Source organism: Mustela lutreola, chromosome 1 (genome assembly GCF_030435805.1).
Source record: "Mustela lutreola isolate mMusLut2 chromosome 1, mMusLut2.pri, whole genome shotgun sequence".
In the NCBI taxonomy this organism is placed as follows: domain Eukaryota; kingdom Metazoa; phylum Chordata; class Mammalia; order Carnivora; family Mustelidae; genus Mustela; species Mustela lutreola.
This window is the reverse complement of record NC_081290.1, coordinates 276,077,496-276,105,016: the sequence shown is the minus strand read 5'-3', so window position 1 is coordinate 276,105,016 and position 27,521 is coordinate 276,077,496. Positions and strand designations below refer to the sequence as shown.

Genomic DNA, 27,521 nt, shown 5'->3' with positions numbered 1-27,521 from the left:
ATATCCAGAGAAAGACTGCTCTACAGCAGTTTATACAGTTTGGTAAACCTCTTCATCCCCACATCAATTTTATTGGGATTTTCAAATGCCTGGAGTTTTAGGGATGGCTGGGTGGCTCCGGTGGTTGAGCATCTGCCTTTGGCCCAGGTCATGATCTCAGGGTCATGGGATCTAGCCCCAAGTAGGGCTCCCTGCTCACTGGGGAGTCTCCCTTTCCCTCTACCTCTCCCCTCTGTCCTGATCTCTCCCTTTCTTTCTCTCTAATTCAGATGAATAAATAAAATCTTAAAAAACAAAACAAAACAACAACAACAACAACAAAAACAACAACCCTTCCACCCAAAACACCCCACAAATTCCCAGTGTTTTTCTGAAACTCATTTGAATGAATATTTGCGTACCCAATTACTGCCTGGGGGGAAAAACAAAAACAAAAACAAACAAAAAACCAAAAAAACAACAAACAAGAAAATTGAGCATCAAATCTGACTCTTATCAGATGAAAGCAGAAACTCCACAGCTGTACCAGGACCTGGGGGATGGACATGGAGCCCAAGGATGTCCTCTTATGCAAATGCAAACAATCTCAACTAAATGTTCTGTAATATTTTGTAAATGGCCTCAACTGAGGTAAATGGGATGGTCATATTGAGAACACTACACTCCCATTAAAAGGAAGGAGGGAAAGAGAGAGGAAGAATCTAAATTGAGCTTGCAAAAATGCTTACTCCCACTTCACGATGTTTATTGTCTAAAATCTCAATGTAAATGTAGAAATAATAACAAATAGAAATAAGGTCCCTTACCACCTTCAAAGAACATATTATATTCATAGTAGTAGTAGACATATATCATTACTCTAGAAAACCTAGTTATGAAGAGAGATGATTTACATGCATGATGTACTGTACTGAGTCTGGCTTTGGTGACTATACTCATATCAGTCATTTCAATGGAAGACAGGGATCCAAAATCATCATTGCAGCTGATGTAGTAATCAATATAATCAATGCCATCTATTCACCTTAAGTGAAGACGGTCTTCTTGTTCCTCTGTGTGATTAATAGACCTGAATGCTGTCAGAAGAATTTATGAACATCTTCTCCCTTTGAGACACTCCCCTGAGATCTTGAATGCAATTCTTGTTTTTTCCCTAAGCATCTGAGAGCAAGAAATGATGCCACTGGTCTTTGCTAATTATTCAGAGTAACTTTGATTTCCCAATTGAGGATTTTTAAAAAGGTTTTATTTATTTGAGAAAGAGAGAGAGAATGAATGGGCAGGGGTAGAAGAAGAGGGAGAAGCAGACTCCCCACTGAGCAGGGATTCCCCACACAGGTCTCTATCCCAGGACCCTGAGATCATGACCTGAGCCAAAGGCAGATGCTTAACCAATTCAGCCACCCAGGCACCCCTGTTTTTTTAATATATACAATTTACCTAATTTCCTTAGTTGTTATTTTTATTATTTTCCATCAATTGTCTGGATGAAAGTAGAGTTTTTCTCAGATATATGCTTTCACCATCTATCAATTATAGTAAACTTTCAATATTTTCCATAATGGATTCTTCCATGTTTCCTATCTGAGAATAAAGACAAAACTGTTTACACATGACCTATAGTGTGTTAAAAGCTCAGAAAGAACAAAAAATTAGGAATATGTGTCTAAAGTTATTTATGTTTAGTTTTTCAACCTTAGGGACTAAGCTGAGTTAATGATACAAAATTCCATATCCTGTGTTTATCCTCATCCTAATTCCCACTCCTAAACCAGTTTCCTTTCCCTACACAAGTATCTCCTCCATAAAAGTTGATATATGTTCTTAAGAAATTCAGCTTTATGGGGTGCCTGGGTAGTTCAGTCGGCTATGTATCTGACTCTTGAGGTCATACTCTCAGGGTGAAGAGATTGAGCCCTGCATTGGGCTCCACACACAAGTGGGGAGTCTGTTTGAGATTCTCTCCCTCTTCCTCTGTCCCTCCCCCTGCTCACAGGCTCTCTCTCAAATTCTAAATTAAATAAATAAATCTTAAAAAAGAAATGCAACCTTATAAAGTGAATATAATGTATGTTTTAAAGTGCACACACAGGTTGTTATATGACTTATTTTGATACTTCAAGGTTATCACTCAGGTTTATGGCTTTGAATTTTATTCATTTTGTACATACACACCAATATTTTGCTGGCCTTTGTTTAATAAAATTGTTACAATCTGTCTCTGCCCCCATTTACTGTAGTTTTGCTGCCATAATAAGAGGCATTTGGTTAGTTCTCAACTTGTGACTTCTACATACATCACCACAATTAACAAATTCATGTGTGTAGTCCCCACTGACCCATGTAGGAACACATCTGAAATATCACCTGAGACCCTGTTTTGGGATAAATAGAGCAGATTTAACTTATTTACATAAAGATGGATCTATTCCAAGATTTCTTTTATCCATTTACATGCCTTCTTCAATACACAACACTTCATACTGTGAACATCCAACTTATGAATATGTACCCCTTTAAGAAATGGTTAAGTCTACAGCAAATAATTAAATCAGATATACTTTACATTGCTAATACTATTTTCCTTGAATTTTTTAAGATATTTTATTTATTTGTTTGACAGAGATCACAAGTAGGCAGAGAGGCAGGCAGAGAGAGAGAGGGAAGCAAGCTCCCTGCCAAGCAGAGAGCCGGATGCGGGGCTCGATCCCAGGACCCTGGGATCATGACCTGAGCTGAAGGCAGAGGCTTAACCCTCTGAGCCACCCAGGTGCCCCTATTTTCCTTGCTTTAATACATTATATTTTAAAGGAATCCAAATATCTGGGGTTCCTTGGTGGCTCAGTCAGTCTGCCTTCAGCTCAGGTCATGATCCCAGGGTCCTGGGATCAAGCCCTGCATCAGGCTCCTTGCTCAGCATCAGTCTGCTTCTTCCTCTCCCTCTGCCCCTCTCCCTTCTTTTGCTCTTTCTCAAATAAATAAATAAAATCTTAAAAAAATTTAAAAAGAATTAAAAAAATCCAAATATCTGTCATGATTTGAAATGGAAAAGTACACTATGATCCATGTCAAAAAGTTCAGAAATTACAAAAGAGACAGACATTAATTTTAATATAATGCTTTGAATATCTATAGAGCTGATAATGCTGATGAAGTAGATGTTGAAGTGACAAAACACCAACACACACCACATAGTAGTGTGGGGAGTGCAGAGATCTCCAAATCCTGCTTTCCTCCTCGTGGGCACCTGGCTAGCTGACTTCTTACCCTCCTGGCAACTCTGGAGAAGTTGCTGAGCTGTAGTCTCACACCTCATGGAGGCACAGCCCCTCCCTGTGGGCAGCCAAGCTCCAACCCTACTTTGTGCTTGTCCTTTCAGAGTTTTCTCAATGTTCAAAACACAAAATGAAGATAGAATGCTGAAAAATGGTGAGAGGAAGCAAACAAAGAGAATAGTGATTACTATTACTAAGAAAAGATGCCGTAGTTATTCAGGAATTGTTGATTTGCACCCTTTTTGATTATGCATCAATCTCAAGGCAATATTTTAAGCAACCATATCTTAACATGGATGTTTTTTACATAATATTTCATATGGGTTTTAATTGATATCATATAAACTGAGTCCATGTCTTAAATTAATCACTTTGTGATTGGGTAAACATTAATCTTTATCATTTAGTTATCTATTTGAAATGTGAATTTCAGTGTTTTTTTTTTAAATCATTACTTACTTCTTGTGACAACTATAGCTCAAATTATTTTTGTGGTTTGATATTAAGTAGTAGATATTTTGGTATTTACATTTAGTTAACCCAAAGTCATGTGCATTTCATGAGATGATGTAAGATTTTGCTATTGAAGCTTGACAACAACTTTTTTGTCAACAAAACTTCTCCAACCTTGTAGATGGTTGTTGTTTGTACGAGTACCTTTATGTTTTGAAAGAGTCAAAACCAATTCTGGACAGGTGTGTAGAATAGAGGATAATAACTGATGGCATTATTTATGGAAGGGTCTTAGGCTTTTATAAGTAATAGTTCTGTTTAATAAAAGGAACAAAAATCTGTAGCTTTTAACTGAAGCACAGAAAAAAGTAAGGAGAGATAAAGAGAATAAGGAAGAGAAAAGCACCAGTATTAGTTTAAGACCCAATATATATGGGAGATATAAGAAATTCAGTGGAGAATTGTTTTGTGGTAGAGTAGTTTAGCTTTTCTAAGCATATGTAAACTCTGTTTTATCTCCTGTCACCCGTATCTTCAGGGATGTCTACTTCTCTTTTGAATGGCTTCCTTGAAAGGATTTTTTCCTTTCCATGGAGGTAGCATGTAGAAATAGCCATTTGGAAAGCAGATGATAGATATGACCCATGGCATGTAGACATCTGGTGAAGGCAGGGAGATGGCATTGGCAGTTCAAACCAAACTTTTGTAGACCTTATGGGACTAGAAAATCTCCATTGAAAACCTTACAGTTCCTAATTGTGGACAAGTAATATGTGAGCCCATGTGTATGTGTGTATACACTTTGGAAACTTTGAGCCAAAATACTTTCTACTTATCATTCAAAGGGATTTTTGCATAGATTGTTTAGAACAAATTTTATAGTAATATAGAAAGTGTAACTAGTGTAAGCTTTTGTGAAACTATCCCAATGAGTACTAGCCAATGAGACATGAAGATTTTAGATTGCCCAGTTTCACAAAATATACCAATATAGACGTAGATATTTGAGGCAGAAAGTGGTCTCCCACACTGCCAAAGATGCCCAGAACTGTGAAGGTGGTTCCATCCACATGAAGAGATTTGCTGGTGTGATTAAGTTAAGGACCTCCAGATGTGGAGGCTGTCCTGGACTATCTGGATGGACCAACGTAATCCCAAGAAAGAGAGAGAGGCAAGAGAGTCCGAGTCAGAAAGAGATGGTGGCAGCGCAAGCAGAGGTCAGGGTAGTGGGATCACTGCTTGGAAGGGGTTGCCAAGAAAGGGATGAGGACTGCCTCTACAAGACGGAAGAGAAAAAGAAACAGACTCTTCCCTAGCAGTCCAGGAAGGAACACAGCCTGCTGACATCTTGACTGTAGCCCAGCAAGACTCATTTTAAACTTCCAGTCTCCAGAACTGTGGGATAATAAGTTTCTGTTGTTTCAAGCCACTGAGTCATTGGTGATGTGTTATAGTAACAGTAGGAAACTGATACAAGTGACAACATAATTAAGTTTAGAAAATACATATATTTAAATCAAGTTAATACATATAAAGCACTACAGCTATCATTCTTGACTGTGGTTCACAATAAAATTCACAACATCGATAGGCATGTAAGTGTGAGTTTATCCCCGTTGCTCCAATTCTGTTCACCAAACTAGGCTCAAGGAGAATGCCTTTCTGCCAGGAAATATACTTCCCCCATTGCACGTATGTAGGCTGTTGCAATCAAATAGAGCCACAGGAAAGTGAAACAATAGATAAATATACAATAAATTATATTATATACTTGTATATATTTATAAGGAATAAAACATAAAATCTTTAGGGCTATTGCTATTAAGTTATTGCCAGTTTTGTCTGTGTGACTTTTCTGTTTTTAGCTAACTATTCTTCTTATTGAAAACTATATCAAGGAATTAGCTAATAAAATTGAGTGTCAAAGTTCCTGTATTTGCTTTATTTCAGACATCCCTCAAACTGTCATAAATCTACTTTATTTACAGGCATTGCCTTAGCTAGCATGGTATTCCCCATCTCTCTCATGATATTGTATGTTCACAGCACTTTGCATGTACAGACCAAAACAGGAGACAGAATGAGAATAAACATTTATTTATTTATTTATTTGCCATTGTGTCTTTGAGATTTGGTATCACCTTAAGAGCAAACACTGTTTTTTTTTCCCCCATTTTTATCTACTAACATTTTACTCCAAAACGCTATACAAAAACACTAAAGGGAGTGATTTTTTCTTTGTTACAATTTTATAACACGGATAATTAGTTCTACACAGCAGTGCTTCTTGGGAGAATATGATATGGAGGAAATTAATTTTACATCACATTGGGTAAATATCAGCTTTCGCTTTTGTGTACATATACCATATGAAAGGAATGAAAGAGTGGAATCCCCTTTCATATGTTTTCTTCCGTTTTGCTCCCTGGTCTGTTTCCATGTGTGCCTAAGCATTTTTTGTTTAGTTTTCATTTTCACCTAAGATTTTCTCTTTGATATAAATTTATTTAAGTACAAGAAAAAATGGATTCTAAAAGGTTAAGAAATTGAACGATAAGATACAGGAAAAAAATAAAAGTAAAAATTTTGATAGTTGAAAAGAACAGATCTATGGCAAGTAGGATGATCTGACTCAACCAGATTCCAAGAAATCGTTCTCACATTCCTTTCTCAGGTATCAGACTTTTCACCCTTGGCTAGAAATTAGAAAAACCCAGTACTAAGTTGTGTTGCACTTTAAACTGTATATATTTTGAAATTATTGTTTACTACTTAAATAAGTGTACTTTCTTTGGTCTAATACATCTTTGTATTAGGGAAAGTTGGGTATTTAAGGTCTGAGTAGAAAGGGCTAAGATTTTCACATTGAAAGTCATAGAATTTGTAGCTGTATATTTTCTTTACATTGAACAGATATTAGCTTTTCAGGAGTAATTACAAACGCTTAAAAGAAGACAATTGTAGTTTTAAATTTACATTAATTTGAAAGCCTCCCAAGGATTCTTTATCAATCTCTTCAAAGCATCCTTCACATCCTTGTTCCTTAGGCTGTAGATGAGGGGATTCAGCATTGGTATCACCAGGGTATAGAAGACAGAGTCCATTTTATCAGTACCTAATGAGTGGTTGGACCTTGGTTGCAAATACATGAAGAAAAGGGTCCCATAGAACACAGTGACAGCCATCATGTGAGAGGCACAGGTGGAAAAGGCTTTCCGTCGGCCCTCTGAGGACTGTATTCTCAAAATGGCAAGAACAATGTTGAAGTAGGATGTTAGAACAATAATCAAAGAGAAAAACAAATTGGTTCCTGCAGAGGTAAATACTACTGTTTCTGGGATGTAGGTATCAGAACAGGACAATGCCAACAAAGGGACGTTATCACAGTAAAAATGGTCGATTACATTGGAAGAACAGTATGACATGGAGAACACACAGGAGGAGACAGTCAGTGCTGTGGTCAGACTGTAGAGATAAGTGAGGGAGACCAGCAGTATGCACATCTGTGGAGAGACCACCACCATGTAGAGCAGAGGGTTGCAAATAGCCACGTAACGATCATAGGCCATTGCAGCCAGCATGAAAATCTCCCCGACAATGAAAACTAGGAACCCACCCAGCTGGGCTGCACATCCATAGTAGGATATGGTTTTCCTTGAAACCAAGAAATTTACCAACATTTTGGGGGCAATGACAGTAGAATCGCCAAGATTGATGATAGCCAAGTGCCTGAGGAAGAAGTACATGGGCGTTTGGAGCTGAGAGTCAACACTGGTGAGGGTGATGATGCCCAGGTTCCCTGCCATGGTCAGCCCATAGATCAGCAGGAAAACAAAGAAGAGTGGAATCTGGAGGTCTGGGTGATCTGAGACTCCCATGAGAATGAACTCGGTCACCTGGGTGAGATTTTCTGAGGCCATTTATTTTGTTGTTCTCATCTTTTTGTGGGGGGAAAATGAGAGGAGATTAGTAGAGGGTGAAGTCAATTTTTCTGTTAGATGCTAGATTACAGACTGTTTCATTTAAATTGGATAATATTTGTTCACATGTAAAAGTGTCAGATTTTAATTGTATTTTTCTTAATCTTATAACAAGATTCAGAAATACAAGCTCTCTGGAGGCCAATTTCAGGTTATTATAACTGTTATACCAAGCTGTTAATTTTTCATATCTCTGTTGAATATAATTTATATTAGTTAAATATATATTAATCTACTATATTATATGCATTAATATTTATGTGCATATTTAAACATATTAATTGTAACGTTGCATGAGTATATATTTATATATATCTGCACATGCCTTTTTGTATGTTTGTATATTCCCAGTGACAAAAGATAGCTACGTATAAGAAGTTGATGACCGAGATTGACTTTCATTTATTTTTTCCTTTGATGCCACAGACTCTTCAGCTCATACATTGTCTTCATCCTTGGTTTCAGTATTTCTGCAGGAAATACTTGGAATATGTTGGGTTTTCTTTATTAATTTCTACCCTACCATGCTGCTTCTACTTCCCAGCAACAGATTATGTCTCAGTAGTCTTTATTTGTGTCATTCAGAAACTGATTTTTTGTCTTAATCACATATCCCTTCTTTTGCCAAATAAACTAGTCCTTTCTATCACTCTTACCTCCGCCTTCTCGTATGTTGCTTTATCATGGCCTTCTGGCAGCCCATTCTTTTCTTCTTCTTTCTTTTTTTTTTTTTTTCCCCAGTTTGTACTTTCTTCTTTTAAATTGTTCAAAGCCTGTTTTGATGTTTTACAAAATATTACTTGTAGCTTTGATTTGCTCAAGTTTGATCACTTGTGTTCCTCATGCAGAGAACTATAAGGTGAAAAGTGCTAACATTTTTCAATATGTAGTGAACTCTGGGCCCAGGACTATGCTAGCCATTTCAAAATAATGATCTCATTATTCTGTAGGAGTGTCCTAGAAGGTAGATGTAGTTATTTCTCTGTCTGATTGGAGAGTTGAGGCTAATGTGCCTAAGTCACGTGAAGAATCTGTATAGGATATTGGTGAATGGTATGGTTTTATGGTTTTGCTTTGCTTTATGTGTTTTGTTTGCTTGTTTGTTTGGCCACTTGGTTGGTTGGGTGTTAGGCCACCAATCACTATCTTTGTCTTTTTTATTAAGCATTTATATCCTTGTGTTGTATGAATGTATTGAGATACTAGGCAAGCAAGTGTTAATACAGAGTTTGTTAACAATGAATGCAGAATAATTGGTACCATCAGTTCTTGTTATTTGCATGTTTTAAATGATATTCTAATGTGGTTTCCTATTTCAGTCTTAGTAACTCATTCTACCTAACTTAGGAGTTTCATAGTTGAAATGGGAGTAACAAGTAAATTATAATTTTACCTATTCAAGCAACTGGAACACATGAAATCTAGCTATTTATTTAATAAACAAATCAGTTTGTGTTCTCCCACAAACTGATTGTTTCTTTAATCTGTGGTTTTAATTTTTCAAACATCAAATATATGTCTGATGAGCTTATCTGACCATGTTACACTGGGTATCTCATGTCTCATGAGATGCATATCAGTATCAGTATCACTGCATCTGAAAGGAAATGCCCAGGTAAGCTTCTGATAAAAATCATTGTGGCAACCCTCACTTTAGAAAAAAGTATTTCCTGAAGAAAGCTGCTCAGTGAATGTTTTACTCTGAGATATCATGTATTCAACACATGTATCCTTAATTTAACAAAAGCAAAAAAAAAAAAACAAAAAAACATCAGCAACAATAGTAATTATAGATTTATAGATTGTGGTCTATGAATTTGTGCCATCAGGTTTTGAAAAGAATATATTTGCATATTTTCCTTAATTATTATTAATTCCTTTTCCTATTGAAATATTACTACTGGAAAAAGTAAGGCTTTTCTTCATTTTGGTAAGTATATGTCCCTAATATTGTTTTGATCTTTACCCATATGGTTTTTTCAAGTTGTTTCTGAAAAGAAGTATTTTATAGCTCTACCAAAATAAGCAATTCTCATTTCTCATTAAAAAAAAAAAAAAACCTTTAAAAATATACTTCATGTGAATCATTTTATGGTACAATTTGAGAAATAATATGCATATTAGTTTTTAAATATCTTTTGTAATGATTTTAAGGGTATATTCCATTTTTCTCTAAAAAAGAATTTTGTCTTAAATTTATTTAAAAATGGGCTATGTTAGGGGCAAACTGCATCTTCTTCTGAGTCCCCAGGAGAAGATAACAGGAAAGATAACATTTCAGTCCTGAGTCTGATTTGAATCCATAAAGCTCCATAGATACATGGTTTTCTCATCCAGAATGAGCACTAAATGAATTGTTGGAGTGAACCTACCTGTCCAGAGATCTGCTGAGATCCACTGCAAAGGTTTTGCAAGAGGCACACTGAAGAGTTTTACAAGTGTCTGAAGTCCCTGGAGACCCGCACACTGAAATAAGCTTGTCTATGGATCCAGGCCCCACACATGAAAATAGGAATTCTCAGATAAAGTTCTGATTCTCCCGGGAAAGAAAAACCAATTATTCAAGTCTCCACACAATTATACCCACAGAGCAAAAATACAGGGTTAGCTTAGGGACATGCTTAGATGATCCTATGGAGTAACAGTCTCATGCAATGATTGCATCCTTTGTGTGTTTGCTTTGAATTGTCTCTGGTAATGTTTGAGAAGTGCAGTTGCTGGCTCTGGGGTGGAGAAAATCCAACAATTACAAAGCATAGGATTCTGGCCCTCACGTTCCATTTTACTGTGAATATTGGAAATAGAACTGAATGCCAAGCCTCCATTTTGCTGTCAAGAACAAGCCCTCTTGTATTTGGCATAAAAATCACTAAAAATGTGCATGGTTGTAAAAAGACTAAATTTCAATCAGTTTAGTGACATTTGGAAGGAACCCATCATATACCTGGTACTGTTGCTGTTTTTAAATTAAAATTTTTCAAAGGAGAATACATTTTTCATATGATATTGTGATCTTTCCTCATGCATGTAAAAATGTTGTAATTAAATGTTGGTAACATTTTTATTTTACTTCTTGTGAGGAATTTTCTAGTCTGTAAGCTTTATAAGTGAAAAGGGAATGTCTAAATAGTTTGTCTTTGCATTAATAACTTCTAAAATAATACCCAGGAAAGAGTAAGTGTTCAAAATATACTGACTTACTGATTGATGCAATGAAGGATGAATAAGTGAATGAGTGAATATAATACCCATTTTAAAATTCTGAAGTAAAGTAGAAGATTTCATCTTCAGCTGTGTCATCTAGCTTTAGTATCATTTTATCTGTGATAAAGAAACAGTAACAACTTGCATATCATTCTCTAGAATATTCACTACTTTAGGGCAGGATACACTGTTCCTTCTTCATTTTGGTGTTCCTAATATCTAATGTGGGTGTGGCACATTCTAGGCTCAACCATTTTTGAAGTAACAAGTTGTGGACTGTAAAGTGGAAATAATAAAGATTCTTAAACATCTTAAGTTATTCAAGATAAGATACTGAAATCCTTGAGGTTCTTTCCAAAGTCTGAATGAAGTTTGTGTTTGCTTCCTCTGTGAATTCATTTGTCAATTGTCAGTCATGTGACCAATGATAGTCTGTACCCTGTTCGGTTAACAGGACTTGAACCCCTCCTAAGCTCTGCCAACTTCCCCATCTATTAAGCATTCCCACAGTGTTGTAAACTTAAAAAAATAAAAAAGTATCACTTTTACAATTTCCATTCTTATTGATGCTTTATATTACAGTTGGATCTCTCATTTAAAGGTTATTTTTTATTGCACAGAGATATTGTCCATTTCCTAAGTTGTGAGTACAATATGTAATAAACTTACTTTGGTCATGAAGATGGGACAGGACCATGCTGGATCACAAAATTTCACCTTTCAAAGTATTTGTAAGAAACACACATGTATGTCACTTACACACACACACACACACACACACATAAAATGATGTTATAAACCCCATATTATTTCCATTGCCCACCTGAAAGAATAGTTCTATCTTACATTATTCATTATTTTACTTTATTTTTTACTTTTTTATTTAAAATTTTTTAATTAACATATATGTATTATTTGTTTCAGGGGCAGAGGTCTGTGATTCATCAGTCTTACACAATTCACAGCACTCACCATAACACATACTCTTCCACTATTATTCATTATTTTAAATTAATAATTTAATTACATATAAGCTGAATAGGCATTAATCCATTTTCTCCATTCCCATTCCCTCTACCTCATCTAGGTAGTTAATATCTGTATAAAATATTTTTCTGTTTTTCCAAATCTTTATATATTTTTTACAGTGATAAGAAAACATATCATGAGATCAACACTCCTGACCAATATTTAAACATACAATACAGTAATGCTGATTATAGCACAATGTTTTATAACAAGCCTCTACATCTTAATCATCTTGAATAAGTGATGCTTCATTCCTATTGAATATAATTTACTTTACATATTCACATTAGCCAGTTTTTAGTTGGACTTTTATAATAAAAATGCCTTTTCTTACAAAGCTGAATCTCCTTTATACGCCCTTCATCTTTCTATTAATCCTGGTCTTATCCTATCTCACTATCTGTTTCATCATGTATAGATCTTATCTACACTGTGTCCTTCGTATGCAAGTTTTTACTGGTTAACTATATATGAATGTACTTCTTAACAAAATGCTATAATTTTTCAGACATTTAAATTACTGTAAATTACATACTGAATGTCTCTTTCTGCAAGTTCACTTAGGAGTATGACAGGTAAATAGAAGTCAATCTCTGTATGTTGAACTCATCTATCTTTGTTTTTCCTTCTGAAGGGACATGTAACAGTGTTTAATGTTGATAGGAAACACAGTACAATCAACTAAGAGAAGATATTGCATAATTTTTCCTACATCCTTTGTCCTGCATATTTTATATCTTTGTTCCTCAAGTTATAGCTCAAAGGATTCAGCATCGGAATAATGAGGCTATAAAATATGGACACCACTTTGTCAATATTAAAAGAATGACTGGACTTAGGTTGAACATGCATAAATATCAAAGTCCCATAGAACACAGTGGTCACTGTTGGGTGGGACCCACAGGTGGGAAAAGCCTTGCACCTTCCTTCAGCTGAGTTCATCCTGACAATAGCTAACAGGATCAGCAGGTAAGACACAAGAACTATCAGAAGCAATAAAATCAAATTAAAAACTGAGAAAATCATAATCATCACTTCCATTTTGTGCATATTTGAGCAGAGCAAAGATAACAAGGGGAAGCTGTTACAGTAGAAATGATTTTCAATATTGTCGCCACAGAAAGATAAACTAAGTACCTTGGTGGTGACTGTAAGAGACACAAATGTGTCATAGAGATAGGGGATTACCACCAGCATCTGATCTAGACTTGGTGGCATGATGACAGGGTGAAGGTTACAGATGGCCATGGTAGGGCTCCTAGGACATAGCTTATAGGAAAGCTCCATGGGTGGTGCACAAATAATAGGAGATCGTATGTGCTTCCACAACACATGAAACATTTGGGGTTCCCCAGTGGTTGAATTACCCAGATCAGTGAGAGCCAGGAGTTTGAAATAGAAGTAAATGAATGTTTGTAGCCCAGAGCCTGTCTTGGTGAGGATGCTCAAGCTCGAGAACCCATCACCAAGACCAGGTAAATAGTGAGGAAGAGTCCAGGCAATGGAGCCTGCAGCTCAGGGGGTCCTGTGGTTCCCAATAAAATGAATTCTTTCCACAGTGTTATACTGTGTTTGTCCATCCAGGTCATTCAGGAAACCTACCTAGGGAATAAATAAAAAAAATAACCATGAACCTGCATGACATATGACTGAGATGACCATTGTAATAAGTGATTAAAGGCTGAAATCTTGCTAGCTGGCAGCTCAAGTCTCTCTCTTCTGGCTTAGGTTGAGCTCTTTATAGCTTTCTTTCTTTCTTTCTTTCTAAGATTTTATTTTTATTTATTTATTTGAGAGAAAGAGAGAATGAGAGAGAGGCAGAGAGCATGAGAGGGGAAAGGTCAGAGGGGCAAGCAGGCTCCCCACTGAGCAGAGAGCCCACTGTGAACTCCAGGATCATGACCTGAGCCAAAGCAGTCCTTTAACCAGCTGAGGCACCCAGATGCCCCTCTTTATAGCTTTCTCAGGGATGACAGCAAAGCACAAAAAACAAAAGGAAAATCTCTATATTTGGACTTTATCAAAATAGAAAAAAAATGAATTTTACGGATGAAAGGAAATTATTAAAGAATGAAAAGTTGGAAATAATGGAAATAAATTATAAATTTATTGGATATAATGGACAAAATTATATAGATAATGGAAAATTATGAATCTTATATCTGGTAAGGGTCTTGTAAAGTGTCAGGATATAAAATCAATGCACAGAAATCAGTTGCATTTCTCTACACCAACAGCAAGACAGAAGAAAGAGATATTAAGGAGTCAATCCCATTTACAATTGCATCCAAAACCATAAGATACCTAGGAATAAACCTAACCAAAGAGACACAGAATCTATACTCAGAAAACTATAAAGTACTCATGAAAGAAATTGAGGAAGACACAAAGAAATGGAAAAATGTTCCATGCTCCTGGATTGGAAGAATAAATATTGTGAAAATGTCTATGCTACCTAAAGCAATCTACACATTTAATGCAATTCCTATCAAAGTACCATCCATCTTTTTCAAAGAAATGGAACAAATAATGCTAAAATTTATATGGAACCAGAAAAGACCTCGAATAGCCAAAGGGATATTGAAAAAGAAAGCCAACGTTGGTGGCATCACAATTCCGGACTTCAAGCTCTATTACAAAGCTGTCATCATCAAGACAGCATGGTACTGGCACAAAAACAGACACATAGATCAATGGAACAGAATAGAGAGCCCAGAAATAGACCCTCAAATCTATGGTCAACTAATCTTCGACAAAGCAGGAAAGAATGTCCAATGGAAAAAAGACAGCCTTTTCAATAAATGGTGCTGGGAAAATTGAACAGCCACATGCAGAAAAATGAAATTGGACCATTTCCTTACACCACACACAAAAATAGACTCAAAATGGATGAAGGACCTCAATGTACGAAAGGAATCCATCAAAATCCTTGAGGAGAACACGGGCAGCAACCTCTTCGACCTCTGCCGCAGCAACATCTTCCTAGGAACAACGCAAAAGGCAAGGGAAGCAAGGGAAAAAATGAACTACTGGGATTTCATCAAGATCAAAAGCTTTTGCACAGCAAAGGAAACAGTTAACAAAATCAAAAGACAACTGACAGAATGGGAGAAGATATTTGCAAACGACATATCAGATAAAGGACTAGTGTCCAGAATCTATAAAGAACTTAGCAAACTCAACACCCAAAGAACAAATAATCCAATCAAGAAATGGGCAGAGGACATGAACAGACATTTCTGCAAAGAAGACATCCAGATGGCGAACAGACACATGAAAAAGTGCTCCATATCACTCGGCATCAGGGAAATACAAATCAAAACCACAATGAGATATCACCTCACACCAGTCAGAATGGCTAAAATCAACAAGTCAGGAAATGACAGATGCTGGCGAGGATGCGGAGAAAGGGGAACCCTCCTACACTGTTGGTGGGAATGCAAGCTGGTGCAGCCACTCTGGAAAACAGCATGGAGGTTCCTCAAAATGTTGAAAATAGAACTGCCCTATACCCAGCAATTGCACTATTGGGTATTTACTCTAAAGATACAAATGTAGTGATCCAAAGGGGCACATGCACCCGAATGTTTATAGCAGCAATGTCCACAATAGCCAAACTATGGAAAGAACCTAGATGTCCATCAACAGATGAATGGATCAAGAAGATGTGGTATATATACACAATGGAATACTATGCAGCCATCAAAAGAAATGAAATCTTGCCATTTGCAACAACATGGATGGAACTAGAGCGTATCATGCTTAGCGAAATAAGTCAAGCAGAGAAAGACAACTATCATATGATCTCCCTGATATGAGGAAGTGGTGATGCAACATGGAGGCTTAAGTGGGTAGAAGAAGAATAAATGAAACAAGATGGGATTGGGAGGGAGACAAACCATAAGTGACTCTTAATCTCACAAAACAAACTGAGGGTTGCCGGGGGGAGGGGGTTTGGGAGAAGGGGTTGGGATTATGGACATTGGGGAGGGCATGTGATTTGGTGAGTGCTGTGAAGTGTGTAAACCTGGTGATTCACAGACCTGTACCCCTGGGGATAAAAATATATGTTTATAAAAAAAATAAATAAATAAATAAATAAATAAAATATTAAAAAAAAAAAAAATATCCAAAGGCTACTTAAAACTCAACATCTCAAAGAAAAATTACCCAAATTAAAAAACAGGCAAAACACTTGAACAGATGTATCTCACAGAAAATATACAAATGGCCTAAGCTCAGGAAAAACTATTTGAGTTGTTTGTCATTAGAAAAATGCAAATCAAAACCACAGGGAGCTGCCACTTCACCTGCTTTAGAGTGACTTAGAAAAGAAAAGACAAGGCAATGGCAAAATGTGGGTATCCTGTAGGTATCTTGCAGCCAGGCCCTCTTTAGCATATGAAAGTTCTTTTGAAACCTCCTTTTTCCTTACTTCCCCCAACTTTGGAGTGCATAATCACCACTCCTCAAGACCCAGGTGCAGTGGCCCTTTCTGCCCTTGGGTCCTGTCCCAATGCTTTAATAAACCACCATTTCACATCACACAACAAAGATAGACAGAAAGACAGACAGAAAGAAAGAAAGAAGAACTGGCAATAGTGTGGACATTAGAATATTCATGTATTATTGGGGAAGTAAAATGGCACAGCCACTAGGGAAGCACATTGATGGTTACTCAATAAGTTAAACATAAAATTATCATTATGATTCAGTAATTCCATTCTTGGATATGTACTCAGGAGTATTGACAACCCCAAGTGTCCAACAAAACTTTGCTTCTAAACGTTCATAAAAGCATTCATAATAGTTATAATAGTTCATAACATTCAAAACTTAGAGACAACCCAAATGTCCAACAACTGGTGAATGGATAACATGTGTGTTGTATCTACAATGGAATATTATTATACTATACAAGGAAAGAAGTATTGGTATATGGTACAACATGTATGTGTCTTTAAAACTTTATGCTAAGCAAAATAAGCCAAGTATAAAAGGGCACATAGTATACATTTTATATAATTCCATTACGTGGAATATCCAGAAGAGATAAATCCACAGAGATAGAAAGCAGATAAGTTGTGGCTTATTAGAAACACTAAATTAATTCTCAGGAGACAATACAGGTAAGGACATCTTTCTGGTAGATATAAAAAATATCATGAATCTCATGGAATAAATGAAAATATTAAAACCTGCACTCTGTTCAAATCCAAGCTAATAAATACCTGTCCCCCATATATGAAAAGATATGAGATGTTTTTCTCATCATCTCTAGAGTTCTATGTAAAGCACTGAACTCTTTGTTTTACATGGTTCAATTTATACTTACATTACTTTATTTGATTACTAAAGGTAAACTTGTTCTTACCTTTTAAATCTGTTTTTTCCCTCCCTCTCAAGACTATACAAACATGTAAAAAATACAATGAGATTAACACTGGACCTTCATAAAAATCTACCCTCAGTGTAGAGGTGAGAGAATTAAACCATTCCCCAGTCCTGCCCCTCCAACTGCCAAATACAGTTCTCCAAACTGAATTGACACTAAGTATATTCTGCAATGAAAGATCAACAAAATATGCACTTAAATTCACATATTTAAACATTGAAGTAATTTTCAAGGGGGGATAAGGAGAGTTTTGGAAAAAGCTATTAAGTAAGTGGAAAAGAAATCTTAAATTTAGGCAAAATGCATGTTACTGCTTTATAATTTTGCAAGAATTATTTGCCTAAATTCTATTTATCTTTTAATCTTAGCTCCAATCTCCATTGGATGTGCATTGAGTCATTCAAGGGACAATCTCATGGCATTTCAGGAACTCTTCCATGGCTTGTAGGTAAGGAAGCAGCGCAGTCCCCTTACTAATCAGACTTTGTGGTGTGGTAGAGACATAGCAAGACTGTAATCATTTGTTTTTGCCTCACTTCCAATTAAAAGTAGTAATTTGTAAAAGATATTGGTACATTTGGGAGACACATGGCATATTAGAAACAAATTGCAAGTATTATAAACATACTGAGATAATCCTTTTACTTGAGAAGTAGCTGGAAAATGCTATGGAAATGTGTTATTATTTGAGTTTAAGAATTCTGAAAAACATCCAAATAACTATGTATAACAATATCATCTTTGACATTTTTTTAAGGATCCAAATGAAAGAAAATAATCATGACAATCTTCAGGTCTTTCTTGTTAATTTTCTTAAAAATCCCTTTTCAGAGATTGTGGTGTTTGTTTGTTTGTTTGTTTGTTTTTTGTTTTTTTTGTTTGTTTGTTTTTACTATTCAAAGAGTACAGGGATGCCTGAGTGGCTCAGTTGTTAAGCATCTACCTTTGGCTCAGAAAATGATCCCAGGGTCCTAGGCTCTAGGAGCCCTGCATCAGGTTCCTTGCTCAGTGGAAAGCCTGCTTCTCCCTCTCCCACTCCCCTGGCTTGTGTTCTCTCTTTCACCATCTCTCTCTCTGTCAAATAAATAAAATCTTAAAAAAAAAAAAAGTACAAACTTCCTGCATCATAGCAAATGTCTTGCTTTCACCAAAAATTGCAAGAAAGATGTTTACAACCTTGTATTCACCCAGAGACTTCAGTTATCATGGCAGATAATTAAAGAGATGGCTAAATCACCAAGGGTATCAAACCCTAATGGGTCTCTGAAGAGTTACTGGTCTGAGTTAGTCACAGGACAGGTGCAGTTCAGTTCACTCACCTTTGAAGGGTTGAAAGGGAATCTTTTTGTGCTCCCATACATTACTAACACACCCAGGGAGGATATATGGGTGTCTTTCCTGCACATTAATTACACCAAAGATTTCAAAAACCTCAAAGGAAGTCATGGTGTATCTGCTAATTATATAGAACATCTTTATATTCCCCTACAAATAAAGTTCTGTTAGAAAACTTTCCATGGTATCTTCTGGTTAAGTGTTTCTACTATAACCCAGATCTGGAATTGAAACTTTGTATCTGTAGGAACGGTATTTTCATTTTTCTCTAACCCCAAATTATCTCCTTTTAATACAGTGGCTTTTTTAACTTTATGTCTGGGGACAGAATGAAGATGTTTGAATGATGCTTACTGCACCTTAAAATTAATTTACAAGTAGTAACAACATGCAGGAAAGCTGTTTTCCCTTATTTTTAGTGCTTAAACTTATTATTGAAACATAATACACATATTAAAAATGCATACATCACACGTTTTTACAAATCAAACACAACTATGTGATCAGAATCCAGATTAAAGAGCTATGACAATAACAAAAATAAAACATTGTCAAGACCCCAGAAGAATCCTTCATTCTCCTATCACACACACAAACACACAGGAATAACCATTATTCTGTCTTCTACCAGCATAAGTTATTTTTACCTATTTTTGTTAATTTATAAAAAAAAATACTATATGTGTTATTGCTTTGGTGGGGCTTCCTTCAGTTATTATGTTGTTATAGGTAGTTCTAGATTGCCCATTCTCACAGCTGTGCATATTTTTATGAATATACCACAAATTAGTACTCATTGTGCTATCATCAATGTTAGAATTGGTTCAAATTTGCAGGCTTATGACTGGTGACATAAACATTCCATTCCATCTGATGTTTTGATCAACAACATAAAACATTCTTTTTCACATCTTTGGATTATAAAACAAACAAACAAACAAAACAAATAAACAAACAAACAAAGAAACTGCTCTGAGGGGCCCCTGGGTGGCTCAGTGGGTTAATCCTCTGCCTTCGACTCAGGTCATGATGTTAGGGTCCTGGGATCAAGCCCCACATGGGGCTCTCTGCTTAGCAGGGAGCCTGCTTCCCTCTCTCTCTCTCTGCCTGCCTCTCTGCCTACTTGTGACCTCTGTCTGTCAAATAAATAAATAAAATCTTAAAGGAAAAAAACAACAAAACCTGATTTTTGTCATGTATTTATGAAAAAGAATCATGTACAATTTATAAAAAATATTCCTCTGATATACAGAAACATTTTCTGAAAATGGCATTTAAAAACAGCTACTACTACATCCTTCACATCCACGCCAATATTTAATCTAGACTGGCTTAATCTTGAAAGCATTTTTATTGGGTATATCCTTCACGCTGAACTTGTTGAGTCATAGGATTCACACACTCAGCACTAGTAAATAGTTTTCAGTGAGTTTCCAGAGCAGTTTTTTTTTTTTTAAGATTTTATTTATTTATTTGACAGACAGATCACAAGTAGGCAGAGAAGCAGGCAGAGAGAGGAAGAGAAGAAGGCTTCCTGCTGAGCAAAGAGCCACATATACAGGACCCTGGGGTCATGACCTGAGCTGAAGGCAGAGGCTTTAACCCATTGAGCCACCCAGGTGCCCCTCAGAGCAGTTTTTGTTTGTTTGTTTGTTTTGTTTTGTTTTTAGGGTTTTTTTTTAATTTTTTAAAATTTCTTTTCAGCATAACAGTATTCACTGTTTTTGCACCACACCCAGTGCTCCATGCAATCCGTGCCCTCTCCAATACCCACCACCTGGTTCCCCAAACCCCACCCCCCTCCCCTTCAAAACCCTCAGATTGTTTTTCAGAGTGCATAGTCTTTCATGGTTTACCTCCCCTTCCAATTTCCCCCAACTCCCTTCTCCTCCATGCTATTTGTTATGCTCCACAAATAAGTGAAACCATATGATAATTGACTCTCTCTGCTTGACTTATTTCACTCAGCATAATCTCTTCCAGTCCTCTCCATGTTGCTACAAAAGTTGGGTATTCCTCCTTTAAAGAAGCCCCCTTAATATTTCCTGCAGTATCAGCTTAAAACCACATTGAGATATCACCTTACACCAGATAGAATGGCCAAAATTAGCAAGACAGGAAACAACATGTGTTGGAGGGGATGTGGAGAAAGGGGAACCCTCTTCCACTGTTGGTGGGAATGCAAGTTGGTGCAGCTTCTTTAGAGAGCAGTGTGGAGATTCCTCAAGAAATTAAAAATAGAACTTCCCTATGACCCTGCCATTGCACTCCTGGGTATTTACCTCAAAGATACAGATGTAGTGAAAAGAAGGGCCATCTGTACCCCAATGTTTATAGCAGCAATGGCCACGGTGGCCAAACTGTGGAAAGAACCAAGATGGCCTTCAACGGACAAATGGATAAGGAAGATGTGGTCCATATACACTATGGAGTATTATGCCTCCATCAGAAAGGACGAATACCCAACTTTTGTAGCAACATGGACTGGACTGAAATAGATTATGCTGAGTGAAATAAGTCAAGCAGAGACAGTCAATTATCATATGGTTTCACTTACTTGTGGAGCATAACAAATAGCATGGAGGACATGGGGAGATAGAGAGGAGAAGGGAATTGGGGGAAATTGGAAGGGAAAGTGAACCATGAAAGACTATGGACTCTGAAAAACAATCTGAGGGTTTTGAAGAGGTGGGGGTGGGAGTTCGGGGTACCAGGTGGTGGATATTATAGAGGGCATGGATTGTGGAGCACTGGGTGTGGTGCAAAAATAATGAATACTGTTATGCTGAAAATAAAAAATAAATTTTAAAAAGTTGGATATTCATCATTTCTGATGGAGCCATAATATCCATATTGTATATGGACCACATCTTCCTTATCCATTCGTTCGTTGAAGGGCATCTTGGTTCTTTCCACAATTTGGCCACCGTGGCCATTGCTGCTATAAATATTTGGGTACAGATGGCCCTGCTTTTCACTACATCTGTATCTTTGGGGTAAATACCCAGTAGTGCAATTGCAGGGTCATAGGGAAAGTACAGCCACTTTGGAAAACAGTATGGAAATTCCTCAAGAAACTAAAAATAGAGCTTCCCTATGACCCTGCAATTGCAGAGCAGTTGTTTTAATGCACATACCTGTTAACAGTGCAAATAGTCATGGTTGCTCAATAGCCTTGTTAAGACTTAATATTTTCCCAGGTGCCTGGGTGGCTCAGTGGGTTAACGCCACTGCCTTCAGCTCAGGTCAAGATTTCAGGGTCCTGGGATCAAGCCCTGCATTGGACTCTCTGCTCAGTGGGGAGCCTGCTTCCTTTCCTCTGTCTCTGCCTGCCTCTCTGCCTACTTGTGATCTCTGTCAAGTAAATAAATAAAATCTTAAAAAAAAAAAAAGACAGTATTTTCCGACATTTTCTTCCTTACCTTTGAGGATAATGTATATGGGACTTTAGTATTGTGATTTTATTTTGTAGTATTCTAATGCTAAATGAAATTGAGACACTTTTTATATGTTTAATGGCCTTTTTAGAGATTTTCTTTTGAAACATGGTGGTTAATATCTTTTGTCACCTTTGCATTGTATTTCATGTTAACTATTTTATTTATGGATTTGTAAGAGTTACTTTTATATTTTGCATGAGTCCCTTGTCAGCTCTCTGTCTGATTCTGTACCTCTGATAAAACTATCTTCTCCTACTATGAAAGTTTCCCTTCCACACTATTAATTTTGATGAACAGAATTTCTTTTTTTTTTTTTAAAGATTTTATTTATTTATTTGACAGACAGAGATCACAAGTAGGCAGAGAGGCAGGGAGAGAGAGGGAGAAGCAGGCTCCCTGCCAAGCAGAGAGCCCAATGTGGGGCTCAATCCCAGGACCCTGAGATCATGACCTGAGTCGAAGGCAGAGGCTTAACCCAATGAGCCATCCAGGTGCCCTGATGAACAGAATTTCTTAAAACAGTTCAGTGGATCATTTTAAATCTTAGATAGCTATTGTTTTGTGCATTCTGTTTAAAATGTTGTATATATTTCTATATCATAAAGACGTCCCACTGTGTTTTCCTTTTAAAGTTGTTTGCATTTTCACATTTAGACCTTTAATTCAAGTAGAATTGAGTCTGTATAGGACCTGAGTATGTGCCAAGATTTTTTTTCCCTAAAACAAATAGAAAAAATTACCCTAATAACATTTATTGAAAAGATCATTCTTTCACTTCTAGAAAATAATGATGCATCTATCATATGTTAAATGACAATATACGTGTGGATCTGTTTCTGTTGTCATCAGTCTAGTCCATTGATCAAATAGTCTGACTTCTGTAACTTGTTTTCTTTCTTTTTTTATTGAAGTGCAGTTGAAGTGCAGACACACAACATTACATTAGTTTCAGAGGCACAGCATAGTGAATCAGCATGTTTATACATTCTTTTATGTCCACCACAAGTGTAACTGCCATCTGTCACCATACAATACCGTCAACTATATTTTTTATGCTATACCTTTTATCCTGTTACTCACTGATTCCATAATGGGAAGTCCCCCTCACCTGTTTATTCCTTCCCTGTATTTTTTTCCCCTCCAGCAGCCATCAGTTTGTTCTTGGTATTTATGGGTCTGTTTCTGGTTTTTTGTTTGTTTTGTTTTTAGATTCCATATATAAGCGAATTCACATGGTATTTGTGTTTCTCTGTCTGACTTGTTTCACTTTCCACAATGCCCTCTAGGTCCATCCATGTTGTCACAAATGGCAAGAGCTCATTCTTTCTAATGGCCAGCTAATGTTTTATATATATATATATATATATATATATATATATATATATATAAAATCTATTCATCTATCAATCAAGCTATCAAGGGCTACTTGGGCTGCTTCTGTAACTTGACTACTGCAGATAACGTTGCAATGAACATAAGGGTGCATGTATCTTTTTGAATTCATATTTTCATGTTCTTTGTGTAAATAACCAGTAGTGAAATTACTGGATCATATGGTATTTTATTTTTAATTTTTAGAGGAACATCCATTCTTCTTCCTTAGGGCCTTTATCAATTAGGACTATGTTTTCTTAATTACTACAGCTTTTTAATAGGTCATGAAATCTGGAAGTGTAACTCCTGTGACTTTATACTCTTTCTATAAGACGGTCTTTAACTTTTTATCATTTTGCCTTGCATAGTAACTTTTAGAATCAGCTTCCATCACTCTAAAAGGAAGAAGAAAAGACAAACAAAGAATGAACAAGGGAAGAATTGTTCTAAAAAAATCATCTAACTATATTAAAGGAGTTGATATCTGTTATTGGAAACCTCTGTGTTCTTTATTCTTCAAAGATATTCTAGACCCTTTGCATTTCCACATAATTCTTAAAGTCAATGCATATTAAAAATACTATTGGATTTTTGATTGTTGCTGCATTAAAAGCATAGAATAATTTAGGGAGGATGAACCCCATCACACAACATCTATTTCATCCAAGCAATGGGATGGTATATGCTACATTTATGTCTTCCTTAATAATTCAACAATGATTTTGTAGTTTTTAGGAAACAATCATGCAAATCCTTCACTACAATTTTCCCTTGGTATTTCAGTTTTTATTTCTAGTAAAAGCAATAGTTTAAAATGATATTTTTCCTTGGGGCCTCTGGATGGCTTAGATGGTTAAGTATCTGCATTCGGCTCAGGTCATGATCCCAGGGTCCTGGGATCGAGTCCTGCATTGGGCTCCCTGCTCAGCAGGGAGTCTGTTTTCTCCTCTGTCTCTGCCTTTCTCCCCTGCTCATGCTCTCTCTCTTTATTTATTGAACAAATAAAATCTTTAAAAAAATTAAAATAATAAAATTATATTTTCCTGGGTTGTTTTTTTTTTTTGCCAGTGTATAGCAAAAACAAACAAACAGAAGACAAACAAAACAAAAACAAAAGAAACCCACTGATCTCTTATATGCTGGCCTTATGCACCACTCTTTAAAAATTGACATTTTATTTCTAATGTTTCAGAATGAAGAGTATTTTGGAATTTTTACTGTATGCAGGTAAGCCACCTGAAAATAATCACACTTATTTCTGCTTTCTAAAGCATATATAGGCTCACATATCATCATTTAACAAATTCGGAGATGTTCTCCACCACAAGGGACTGTTAAATTGCCATTCAAACAGGTAGCATTGATTATTCATTTATACATATATTCCTTCTCCAAAAACAGTAAGTGCCATCTATCTATGCCCTATTCAGTATGGTAGGCACTAGTATTTATTTAATATTTAATAAAGATACAAAAAAGCCTTTTTAAAAATATTATCTAAGCAGAGGTGTGTTTTAAATACAACAAACCAAAACTTGTCTTCATTTGCAACATAAGTACTTGGCAATGTGAGAACAGTGGTCCAAACTTCAGCCTCTTGCACTGAAACTAATGTTTATATCAGAAGAATGATCACTAGTGAAACTTCTATAAGCTGATAACAAGAAAAATATTTCTAGGTATCCATGACTTTTACACATTGCTCCTTTATAAGACATATGTCAAATGATAAAAAGCAGTGTATAACCTAATTTATTGAATACATAATCTATGTTGCATTCCACGTAGGTAGTCTGTGCAGATTTTTCCAAATCCTATGTAGGGCACTTTTTACCTCTTTGTTCCTCAAGCTGTAGATCATGGGATTCAGCATAGGTATTATCAGAGTGTAAAATACAGAGGCAATTTTATCAGTATCAAAAGAATGACTGGATTTGGGTTGCACGTACATGAAGAATAGTGTTGCATATAATACAACAACCACTGTCAGGTGAGAACCACAGGTAGAGAAGGCCTTGTGCCTTCCCTCTGCAGAGTTCATCCTAAGGATGGCCATAAGGATTAGGATGTAAGACACTAGCACTATCAGAAGGGATGAAACCAAATTAAATGCTGAAAAGATCAGTATTATCAACTCAATATCATGTGAGCTTGAGCAAAGCAAAGTTAACAAGGGAAGATTGTCACAGTAAAAATGTCTAATGACATTATGGCCACAGAAGGATGACATAAAAATCTTTATGGTAATTATCAGAGAAAGAAAAGCACTGTAGACATAAGGGACTGCCACCAGAATCCAGCACACCCTTTGTGACATAACAATTGTGTAGAGCAGAGGGTTACAGATGGCCACATAGCGGTCATAGGCCATTGCGGACAGAATGAAAAGCTCACTGATGATGAACAAGATGAAGAAAGACAGCTGTGTGGCACACCAGTTGTAGGGGATTGTATTTTGGTTAGTTACCAAATTTACTAACATTTTGGGTCCCACAGCAGTTGAATAACCAAGATCAATGAAAGCCAGGTGTCTAAGAAAGAAATACATGGTTGTTTGGAGCCTGGAATCCATGTTGGTAAGGATAATCATGCCCAGGTTGCCCACCACTGAGACTGTGTAGATGATGAGGAAGAGCCCAAAGAAGGGAGCCTGCAGATCCGGATGGTCCGTGATTCCCATTAGGATGAATTCTGTTAGCACTGTTAGATTTTGTTTGTTCATCCAGGCTGTTAAGGAAAATCGCTGTGGGAACAACCATCACAAGAGTCACTGGGTTTCAGGAGACATTTGTTGACATTTTAGGAGGCAAAGCCATTGTGGGTAAGAAAAATCCAATTTTTTAGACGGGTTAATTAAAATAAGACTCACCTCCATCACTGAACCTGGAAACAAATGATGAATGTGTTACAACCTAAGGTGTATGGTAACCATTTTATTTTTTATACCACATGCTGGCTATCATCATCACGTCAATGAAATCTTTTTATGGTCTGTCAACAATGTATTATTAGTAATGTTTGGTCTTGAGTGGAAATACTGATTTTTTTAGAAATGGTTTTTACTTAAGCTACCTATAATTGGTTAAGCCATTTCATACTTAAGAAAGAATTGTAATAAAAGTAATAGCCCACTGCTTCTTGTCCTTTCAACTTTTGTCCCAACCTCCAATGCAAAGTCATTTAGTAGTCTTTGACTTACTTTTCTTATTATAACTCTACATATCTAATAGCATTCTCATTCTACCATTCACTTCATTTTTAAAACTGTATTTTTAATTCCACTATGCTTGTATGAGTTTTAAACAGTGTTTATGATATTTTTATAATGCTGGACAATAATTTAGGTCTTATGCAGAAGTCCCTAACTCATGCGTTATTATGCACATAAATAAACTTTTATTTTCTGTAGAGTCGTGCATGTGAAAATTCAGCACTCAGATGTCGATCATTTTCAGCTTATGATTATTGCTATGTTACATACCAAGTAAGGCCTGCATCTCTCTCTCTATATATATAAGTTATTAAATATGAGAAAAAACAATTAGTTGTCATTCTCACATTTGCTTTGACCTTACTGCTAATATCTTTGATATAGACTTAATGTGGTTATACTATTCTAGCATACTTAAGGCAAATAAATTAAAATGTATTTCTTAAGGTATCTCCTATAATTGTTGAGTAAACTGCTATAAATATATTTACACAACAAAGAGAAATATGACTCCAAATTAGGGAGTGCTATCTCAAATGCATTAGAGGCTGCAAATAACACTGCATGGAGTACATGAATGAAAGACAAAGTACTAAGGAATGAGGGGAAAGAAATAAGGCAAGATTCATTAAAAATACTTAATTATTTTAAAAATTATATGGGCAAGGACGAATGATTATCTGATCCAGATAAAGCTGGGAATGGCATTGAGAGAAATGGAGTACATTTACTATATTTTAATTGACTTCTGTTCTTACACCTTTATTTTTTCTTTTGTCAAGTATACATGAAATGTTTTAACGTATTTTATTGAAGGATTGCACT

General features: G+C 36.2%; 2 protein-coding genes and 1 pseudogene across 2 annotated transcripts; all 3 read right to left on the bottom strand.

Moving 5' to 3' along the window:
* Positions 1–6,700: 6,700 nt before the first annotated feature.
* LOC131822629 (olfactory receptor 8J2-like) lies at positions 6,701–7,648 on the bottom strand. The gene has a single exon (XM_059158915.1). It carries the CDS (start codon positions 7,646–7,648, stop codon positions 6,701–6,703), a length of 948 nt encoding a protein of 315 aa, XP_059014898.1.
* A 4,974-nt stretch (positions 7,649–12,622) lies between these two features.
* Positions 12,623–13,521, bottom strand: LOC131822628 (olfactory receptor 8K3-like; annotated as a pseudogene).
* Positions 13,522–25,253: 11,732 nt separating this feature from the next.
* LOC131810443 (olfactory receptor 8K3-like) lies at positions 25,254–26,224 on the bottom strand. Its single transcript, XM_059138464.1, has one exon. The coding sequence runs from the start codon at positions 26,205–26,207 to the stop codon at positions 25,254–25,256; it is 954 nt and encodes a 317-aa protein (XP_058994447.1). The 5' UTR covers positions 26,208–26,224.
* Between the last annotated feature and the right edge of the window lie 1,297 nt (positions 26,225–27,521).